Below are 10627 nucleotides of genomic sequence, written 5' to 3' on the forward strand. Positions count from 1 at the left end.
TTTAGCAAGGATTTGAGTTTGTTTTAAATTATCTATTTCTTTGCTTCTGTGCAGCAAGTACTTCTTTTCTTTACATCTGGATCTTACTTAGAACTCTTCACCCACAAATCTCCACGCATTAAGAAGTTATCTTTGTTTCCATTTTATAGATAGGAACATAGACAAACAAAGAGTTCACACGTGGCTCAGAGTGACAAATCAGCAAATTCACAAATCAGCAGCAGAATCAGTGACAAGCAGGTATTCTGCATTCTTTGCCAATGCCAAATAGCATGTTTACTCAAAATACAATGCATTAATAGAAATACTAAAGAACCCTAAATTAACCAGCATTTTCAGGTTGTCTTCACTTTGAAGTTTTAAATACAAATGGGAACTGAAATACCAAATGAAAACTGAAATACTGAACTGAGGAGCAACTATATTAAACTGGCATCTTACTTAAATATGCTGACTTGAGTGATTATAACATCAGCACTCCTTTTTGCTCCTGCTAGGCCTGGAGCACTAACACAGCTGAGAAGGCTGGAGATTAATGTTCTTACTTCTTGTGCATTACCAGTACAATTATTAAAATTTAAATTAATAGCCTCTGAGCAATCTGCGGAAGTCAACACGCATGACTGAGGTCCTGATCAGAAAACACTTGTCTCTTAATAATACTTGTCTAATGCTAATTGTTCCCACCGAACAAACTTTAAATTCAAAGGAGAGCAGGAATAAAACCATAGCAGCTTCTCAAAGGACTCACAACTGGGGATATTTAATTTTGTCAATTTCACAACACAGGGGAACATCCCCACCGAAGTTTTACCAGGAAACATAGGAGTTCAGCAAAATTATTTTTGTTGCTCTTGGACTGAGAGTCAAAATTCTATTTACTTGCATTTTAAACAGTATCCAAAGTTGTGTTTTTCCTATGTTACCCACTAAAGGTAGGGTAACACTAACCATGAAAGGTTCAGGAAGACTGTGGCACAACTGAGAACTGAACTTGAACTGCCCATAAGCAGCAGTGCCAGCTGCTTATTTATCCTTTTTAGTCGCATTAGGAGACAAAAATTCATTGTTATTAAAGCTATCTATATATGAAACAATCTTTGGTTCAGGTATAAATGGATTTTTATCCACTCACCAAAAATTAAATTCTTTTTTTTCCCCATAATTTTCTAATGTGTGATTTTCTTAAAACTGTGAGGGGGGCAGGGAAAAAAAAACAAAAACAAAAACAAAACACACACACAAAAGAACCCAGAATCAGAGCTAACAACAGTTTTATAGGAGCTGTGAACGGACCTTCACACACCACTAGCAACTACTTCTCCTTAAATATTGTTCTAATTTTCACTTCACAGCTGTAGTCACTAAATTCAACATTTTTGCACTGCATAACAAGCTATTGTAGGAAGCAAAATACTCTAATTCAACACTGAGTTAGACTCATAATTAGATGAAGTATTACCAAGATTCTTCTGTGCTTTAAGATATACAACATCATTTGGCTTCATTATTCCTGATGTTTTCATTTGGTTCACGGTATATGGGAGGATCAAGATACGAAAGCAGCCTTTTTAGTAACCAGCTTTGAACAGCCTCCATCTCAACCCTTGTAACATTCTTCTACAAATTCCCAAAGGACGCCTTATAGCACTGAAGCAATCATTTCAGGTCATAAAAAGATAAAGAACTTTAAAATAACTTTTCATTTTTTTTCCAGTGAGAAAATGATTATTTATGCTCTTGAAATGAAAAGGACTCTGTACAAAAGGTCTGGATAGATTTGTTTTTAATTACATATTTCAAAACTGAGTTTTACAAAACAATTCTACTACTTATACTCAGTAAATATATTAAAAACTTAAGACACCATGAAACAAATAAGCAGACTAGTCTATAAGTAACTCGGATGTCTTCTGGAAAAGCACGTCATGAACAATTTGTCCCTTGTGACCAAAAATGAAGAGAGAGAAGAAAAGGGGCAAAGAAAATGAGTTTAAGCAAGAAACTGTAACACCCCTTTTGATCTTGCATGCAAGCTGAAAATGAAAAAAGTTTCGATCATTCAGTCTACAGCCTTATTTAAAGATCAAAACAAGCCTGAGCAGCTTAAAGCTTTACTTCATTAAAAGAAAAGAAGCTATGCACATTCAAAGAGTTAATTGAATGGTAAGCAGGATGTTCTTTCTTGCAGCTTTGCTTAAATGATAGAAACATCATGATTTATAAACTGTCCTGTATTCCACAGAACACAATCAAGGTGTACTTTACAAAAGTTTTTTCCACACAGTCCGCCATTTATTTTCAAGTTTTCCATTACCTACCTGCTACCTTAAGATCTCCAGGTTGTGTTTTAATAATTTGCTAAATAAACTACATAGGAATTAAAATCTTCCAGTCATTTAGAAAAAGATAGTGCATATAGTACCTGGTGACAAGATCTTCAGAACAAAATTTGAAAAGAGTGGCTCAAGATATTTACTAAGGAAAGCCTTCCTTTTAACCTACAAAATTAAAAATACCCGTGATAAAGTTCTGCTGCAATACAAAAGTCTGTTTGAATGTGTAAAGCTTTTGCTGAGACTACATAAATTCTAATCCTTAACATATGTTTTCTCAGCAAGTGAATTCATCTTCCCTTTCTTTTGAAGACAACACAGAGCTAACAGAAACATCCAACACTTTGCTTAGTGCAGAGGGAATATCACACAGGACTCCTTAAATTCAGCACTTATTTACTGAAGGAGAACATTCAAATCTCCCAGAAGGACATGAGAAACCCAGTTTTTAAAATATCATTCACGCTCTTGAATACATTAATTTGAATACTTGTAAGTCATATGTCACTGATTCACTGTATATTTGGCTAATCATTTAACAATTCCTAACAAAATGCTAAACTTTTGAAAATGCTTTAGGGCCCAGTAGATTAATAATGAGAAGAGTACTTAATGGCCAACTGTTTGATTTAAAATTTGTCTGTTGTCCATATTCTAACCATTTAAACTATCTTAACACATTATATAGTACCCTGCTTGCAATTAAGCACCTTGCTATGTGACACAATTCACGTAAGATCAGAGCTAATTTTGATCTTCAATTACATATGAGAGATCCAAAATCAGATTGGCTGTCTCCAGAGCTACCTGTAGGCCACTACACTTTGCAGCAAAACAGTCCAATGTCAGAAAGTCAGCAACCTTTCCTGAGGGCTCTTTAGGGCACTCCTGTATAATGGGAGAGCCAAACTGGCCTTGCAAAAGCCTCCAGTTGAGATTCCCACTGTTACCATTAATCCCACAGCCACATTTTGAAACTAAATTTGACCAGTTAGAGACAGAGGGAAAACCTGATGGAACAAACCAACAGTGTCCATAAACCATATCTGTAAGGATTTCTCCATCATCATGATTCAGAGAGCAAGCTACAGACTCCAGGGAACGGCAAAAACCATCAGCAACCAATTGGTATTGTGTCTGAGAACAATCTACATCTTTAAAACTGCTGGTGGGCAGACTACAACTCTAAAAAAAAAAAAAAAATAACCAGGAAAACAGAAAATTAGAACACTGTTTTGCAGAAATAACTTTAATCAAACATATATCATACTGTTGCTTTTTTTTTTTAAACAGATGGTTCAGTCTTAACTAAAAAAATTGTTTGTGTGACAACTATTCCACAATAGGAAAGATTCTTAGACAAGTCAAAGCTGAGCTCTGCACGATTAACTTTCAGTACAAAAATTCTACACGTTATTTTAACACTTAAAAAACAAGCACTTACTATAATAAATATCTGACTAACACGTACAAACACAGTATTAACAAGTCTGAAAGATGTAATTAGCACCAAGTGCTTCAAATAGACCCCTTTGTTTTATTAATAGTTAGCAAAATGCAACTTTAATCCAGAAAAGACAAGTGTTTTAACTGTAGTGGTGATTCTACATAAATTCTGGTTTCCTAAGGATATCAAGCAGCTTTAAAAAAAACCTTGTCTTACATACCTTGTGTCTTATGTATGAAGCCAAGTGAGTTTCTGTACAGCCACCTCCTAGCAATGCCAAAGGTTCCTTGATTGTTAACTGTAACACACGTTCTGCAGTTTCACAGGCACGCTGAAAATCATGTGAATTTGTCATTAGATATACCATGATTAATAGAATCTGTCCCTATTGAAAAAACTACTGAAATAAAATTTTCAGTAGTTTGTAGTACAGACTCCATAAACTTGAATTACATGTGGATATAAAGCTGCTGAGTGATTTCCAAAACCACGTTCACTTAATGAGAAATTGTCTTTATTTGTCCACACTTGGTATGGAAAAGCAGAAATAAGAGTATTATTTTATTCCTTCTTTCTGCAAAACAAGAGTTATATATAAAAAGTCAATCAGTATCAATGACATTTCTAGAGCAACTCTTCAATACACAACTATGCTTGACTACCATTGCAGGTATTGCTGCTGGCTTTTTGCTGGGCAATTTTTTTTTCTATGTTCTCATAAATCAAGTAATGAGGATGAAAATGTTTATCCAGCACTGGCCCCAAGAACAAGTGAAAAATGTTTCTGTCTCTAAACAACTTCCCATATTAAAATAGAAGTATTAAATGACCATGAGTACTTCAAAGATTTTGAAATTCTGGAAACAAGGGCATTTCTGAATTGCTTTCTTGAAATTGTGTACCTAAACCCTAACTAAGCCCCATTTATGTACTGAAAAATCACTTTTCTAAACTCACCATATCTATATTTCTCATAACTTTATTTTTTCATTAAAACATGACCTTTCAAGAATGATTTCAAGAAAATTTGCCTACCTTCAATTCATCCCATGCTGTTTCATTTCTGTTACAGAGTATCAAGCTGCAGACAGCTGTGTCATTAGGAATTAGATGCACAAAATGTTTTGAAGCAAAACTCTCAACGCACACATCTTTCAAACTGCCATAACAACTGGGAGACAACAAATGTATGGAAGCTATAGGCTTTGAACCTGTCCAATTAAGAAAAGCAGAGAACAATATGTATTACTGTCATCAGAACAGCTATCTGTTGCGTTTCGTAAAGTATGAACTTTTTTCCTCTTATTTTTTTAAATTATATGTATTCTTCAACACCTAGCATTTCAATCTGCACAGGAAATCACAAACAGAAACCAAAATGTTTTCAAAGTAAAAGACTTAGTGACAGTTTAAGATAAAAAAGTGATTGTTTTATTCTCACCAGGTAAGAGTTTGAAAATAATCTACATTTGCAAACAGTTACTATAATTGGATATTCCTCATGCAGCAGTCTAATCACATGTGCCATTTGTCATCATTAGAGCCTGCAAAAGACCAATCTCGCCTTAAAAAATGGTTTTCAGACTAGAAAAGAACAACTTTTGCTCAGCTGCTAAGGTAGGATACAGACAGAAATAAGAGAACCCTTACTCTGCAATGACACCAACCTAGATAGGTTTTTGTTACGAGATTAACATTAAGGACAATCGTTTAGTACAGAGAACCAGCTTGTTACCTGTCATCTGACTCAGGGGTTCCATCAGAGAGAGCCCAGCTCTGTCCACAGCAATGATGTGGTTCTCTTTCAGATACTGTTTCAAGGATGGATGGATAACTTTCTGGCACACTACAAGGCTGACCTCATCACTAACCAGCTGCTTTCCTACATTAAGCAATTGATTCAGCTCTGACATTTCTAGAGAAATTCCATGATGGACTGTCACAGTTCCTTCCTCAGGGTTGAAGAGGTCTCCTGACATGGACGCACAGAAAAGTGCTATCTTGATCATGTTTGAACAACTTCTTTTGACAGTAAGTGGTTTTGCCAATTGAATTTCTGGTGTTTCTATCAGTATTCCAGGAAGAACTGTAGAATCCAAAACTCTTCTACCTTTCACAGGTACTATTATACACTTTCCTAAAACAGCATTAGTCTCAACACAACTTGGAACAGTAAACATAAAAGCCTTTAAAATTAGCGTGGTAAGATGATCAACTTCTGGTTTATTCAGCATGCAAGCAGGTTTGCTTGTTAATATACTATGTACCAAACAACGAAGAGTCTCAAGACTGCTAAAATCCACGGATACTCGGCAACCACATGCCTCGGATTTGAGGTAGTCCATACATAAACTCAAAATATGTTTGCTTATTTTAATGACAGTGCAAGATGCAATATTTAGGCTTTTAAAGTTTTCAATCAAACTACAGCAAAAAATGGCAGTAAATAAGCCACAGTCACTGAATCGTGATACATGGTTCTGTACAGAGGCTGTCAAAACCCTTAATATAGGATGACTGACAGAAAGATGACTGAATATGGCTGAAGATTGTGAAGTTGTACAAACATAGCCTCCCACACCGTTGTGGAGCTGTTTGAGTCTACCAGCAGGACCATAGCAAGATTTTAATAATCCACTTAGCAGAGACAGTGACTGACTAACTGCATCTTTAGTTAAAGGTTCACTAATAAATAATGGAGGCTTTTTGGCTTCAAGACGAGACATTTTCAAAGTAAGATTTTAATTCTGGCCAACAAAACAGATTTCACTTCTACTTGGATCTATAATTCATAGCACTTTTAAAGTAGTACATTTTAATTCTTTGCAGCTAAAGATTATTATTTTAAATGTGAAACAGTACATACAGCACGATAATGACATTCCTCTGACTACCTATGATCTATTTCTTAAAATGAGGCTGAAATCCAATTGTGAAACTGACACATAATGACAGCAGTAAGCTATTTCATTCACGACTATCTATCTTTTTAGCTTCTGAATGTGATCGAACAGATTTTTTTGCAACAAAGTTTACGAGCATGCTTCCAAAATGGACACCTATAAGTGACAGTCCTGCCACAAGCAGAAAGTTCCTTCTACTCCAGCTAGCTTTCTTCATCTCTTCTTCCAGAAACACTAACAGATGAAAAGCTTCAGAGCTAATTATACCTACAATAAAAACCAGAAAGGTATTAGGATCATCTTATTGCATAGTTTGAACTGCTATTTTATTTTTCAAAAAAAAAACTCAAATAAGAATAAAAAACCCTATAATGCTTTTTAATTGAGAAAATCTATTAACATTATATATAATACAAATATATAGTATGCAAATAATACATTTTTGTGAATAAGTTCAATTCTGGCCACCAGTTTATATACTGTTTTACTTGTAGGTCTACAACTAACAGGCCACTATAAACTGCACTTAATCCTATGAATGTGTCAAAACTGTAGTGATGTTAAGCTGTTTTTACTCAAGAGCAAAAGAACTGAACTATCTGGCACTGCTTCACAGGCAATCACTTCAGAAACAAAAGCTTTTATTGTTCAAACAACTTTAAGAAATCTTTGCCTCTGAAAGAAGTGTTTCTTACTTCAAGATGCCCAAGATATACATTTTTTTTTTCATTTTTTAAACACTTCAAAACTTAAGGGGGTATTTATTTACATTTTTATGTAAATGTACAGCATTTAGAGTTCTCTCGAGTATCTTTTCTATTGTAATCACCGTCCCTAATAACAACACAGAATATGTTACTACATAAAGTCACAATTATTTCTGGGTAGTTTTGAACCTGAAAAGACACTTCTGCAGACCCAGTCGTGAGAGTTTTACTATTGTCTTGAAGTTACTGGAGTTTGGTTTTAAGTATCTTTTAAGACCTATAATACCATCACTTAATTGATCCTGTCACATGGGATTTAGCAGTAGTTTGAGATGTAGGATGCATTTTTGGGTCCATGTAAACTACCAGATTAACTCAGTTGCAAAAAATAAAAAAAAAAAAACAAAACCGGAAGACCACAGTTTGAGCAGCAAGACTGCCTCTGTTAGAAAATTCTCGTTTGATTGACTTGTCTCCTGCCTCAAAGATACAGATACAACCAATTAGGTAACTTACCCACAATAGATAGCACTATTGCTATTTTTCTTTATTTTTGTGATCCCTTTGCATCACATATGCCACAATCCCAGGTTCTGGAACAAAATCCTCTGTCTTCACTTGGAAAATAGGACTGGACTTGATGTAAAACCACCCCCAGTGCACCAGCCCAAGGCTAGTTCCCATAACAATCAGAACTTTGTAGTCCTTCCAGATGGTTTTAAGACCCATTGCAAACTGGCACCTACCTAGGTAAAGATAATTTATTATTTTAAATATATTCTAAAAATTCTTTTTTTACTCTATAATAATAGCACAGAACAGATAAACTTGAAAGTTAATATCTTTAATTACAGTGCAGCAAATGATTAAAACACAAAATGACACAAGAAAGTCTTACTTTCTGAACTTCAAAAAAAAAAAAGGCTATAAAAATACCCTCAGCTTTGACATCTTGAAATGTTAATTGCTGCATTTGCTTCAAGCTTTGGCATGGTAAGTCTTAAAGCTCTGTTACTTTGTTATGTTTATCTAATTACAAATGGTACTGCTTCAGATGTTAAATATTTGAAGTCTATAACAAAGCAGTTTCAGAATACACCATTTTTCTTCCCCATAGTTAATAAAATTCAGTGACTAACCGAGGTCCTAACAGAATATGAAACTTTTAACTTGCAGGCCAAGGAAGCTGCAACACTTGTGACATCACTTTTAATTGCTCAGGGCAGCAGCTATACCTGACTACCTTAGCCCTCTTTGCCCTTGATCTTCAGAAACTACAGAGTATCAGTACAAACATAATAAATACATCCTTGTCTAAAAAGAATGTGTAAGCCTCTACTTCCCATGAGATTTCAATATGAATTACCAAATACAGAAAAAAAAAAAAAGGTATGCATACTGAGGTTTTATATCACAATAACTTCTTGTTTTAAACAGTTACAAAGGTACAACTCGGAGAGTAAATGTTCCTGCACCTGCCCACCTTCATCCCACTGACAGAAGTAACGTGTCCAACTAAAAACCCCTCTCGTCACGCTGTGGGGATCTCACAACTTCTCACCACTTAGCCAAGTCAAAACAGACTCAAAAAAAAAAAAAAAAAAAAAAAAAAAAAAAAAAAAAAAAAGCAGCCCCAGCCAGCCGGTAGGAGCGAGGCAGCCACCCGCCGGCGACAACCTGCTGAGGAGACACTGAAGCGAGCGGCCGCTCCTCTGACGGGCGGGCCGGCGCCAGGGGCCCCTCCGCCCTCGGTAACACTGCGACATGTCCCCAGCCGACCCCCCCCCGCCACCCCCTCGTCCCAGCGACCTTGCGGCGCGGGGAAACGGTTCCCCTCAGGCCAGAAGCGGCTGCGGAGGACCGGCGGGATGGAAGGGGACGGCGCGGCCCAGGCCTCTCTTCCCCTTTCCTCACACAGCAAGAGGCTGCGGGGCCGCCACCCTCCCGGCGCTCACCTCAGCTCTCACCCCGAGAGGGAGCCCTCCCCAAGGCGCAGGGGGGGGAGGGGGGAGCGGGACACGACACCCGGATGCCCGACCGCCGGCACCTCAGCCGGACGAGCCCCGGGGGCGGCGCGCCCTCCCCTCCGCGTTTAAACGCCCCAACGGCAGGGAGCAGCCTCGCGCAGCCCGGAAGTACGTCTCGCCTGCCCCGCCTCCCTGCCCGGCACGGTGCTTGAGGCTAGCGCGGAGGTGTTCCTCCTCTCGCCAGCCATTGGCCAAGCCCCGCGTCACGTGGTAAAGTGGCGCGCTCGCTCCCTGGCGGGGTCGCGAGTGCGCCTTAGCTGCCTGCATGTGGCTGGCCCGGCGGCCATTTTGCGTTCGGGCAGGGTAGGGCGGGCGGCGGCTACAGCCGGCGGCCATTTTGGATAGGGGAGAAGAAGCTCGTGCTCGGCAGCCATCTTACTTGGGGGCAGAGGAGCCGTTAGAACCGTTGGAGGTCGGCACCGGCGCAGGGAAGGAGGTACGGCGCGACTACGGCGGTAGCGCTACAGCTGTCCGGCTGGGACCCTCGGCCGGGAGGCCTCTGAGGGCAGAGACTGGGCCTCGGTCTCCGGTCTCGCTTCCCTCCGTAGATAAACCTGTGAGGTGATGTTCTGGGGGAGCTGCTGCCACGAGGCCACCGGCTTCCCTCAGGTGCCGCCGCGGCTGGTTGCTTCCCGCGCCGCCCCCTCCCGGCCCGGCGGGGTGCGAGCCTCTAGAGCACCGGCCGGGCTTAAAAACATGTATCTGTCTCTCTCTCTCTCTCTCTGCTGTTTCTTCCTTGCTTAACTTCTCTTGCAGTCGCTCTGCTTTACGTCTTCATGCACCTGTCTGAGCTTTCCTACAAGCGGACGGTGTTGCCCTGACCAAAATAAGTTCAAGAAGACTTTGTTGCTACAGCTCTTCTAAGAAGTTTTCTCGCCTCTAGTTCTTTTCTGCACCTTTTCTGTACTCACTCTTCCCCCCTACCCTTGCAGTCGCTGTCAAGTTTATCTTGTATTATATTCGTCTGTTAATGAATGGGTTTATTTTTAATTTTGTGCATAGTTGCGGAGTTTACAACTGTAGCCAAAAAAAACAAGTTTTTAATGCCTAACTTCATACACAAAGGAGTATAACAGCTTTTTAAATGAAATTGCATTCAGCTGTTCCACAAAACTTTTTTTTTTTTAAAAAACGGCATTCAACAAGGCAAAAAGAAAATAGCCGGCACCTGTCTGTAATAAGCACTTTGTTCATCAGAGTCTCTCAT

The 10627-nt window shown here is 38.8% G+C and overlaps 1 protein-coding gene across 1 annotated transcript; it reads right to left on the reverse strand.

The window, feature by feature from the left end:
- Positions 1 to 1779: 1779 nt before the first annotated feature.
- Positions 1780 to 9518, reverse strand: MKKS (MKKS centrosomal shuttling protein). The gene is made up of 6 exons (XM_082481548.1): positions 9349 to 9518; positions 7910 to 8139; positions 5519 to 6953; positions 4819 to 4994; positions 4004 to 4114; positions 1780 to 3521 (listed from the first exon to the last, which is right to left on the reverse strand). The coding sequence occupies exons 3-6, from the start codon at positions 6507 to 6509 to the stop codon at positions 3081 to 3083; spliced, it is 1719 nt and encodes a 572-aa protein (XP_082337674.1). The 5' UTR covers positions 6510 to 6953; positions 7910 to 8139; positions 9349 to 9518; the 3' UTR covers positions 1780 to 3080.
- Between the last annotated feature and the right edge of the window lie 1109 nt (positions 9519 to 10627).

This window comes from Vanellus vanellus (assembly GCF_965231255.1).
Source record: "Vanellus vanellus genome assembly, chromosome: 3".
Lineage (NCBI taxonomy): Eukaryota > Metazoa > Chordata > Aves > Charadriiformes > Charadriidae > Vanellus > Vanellus vanellus.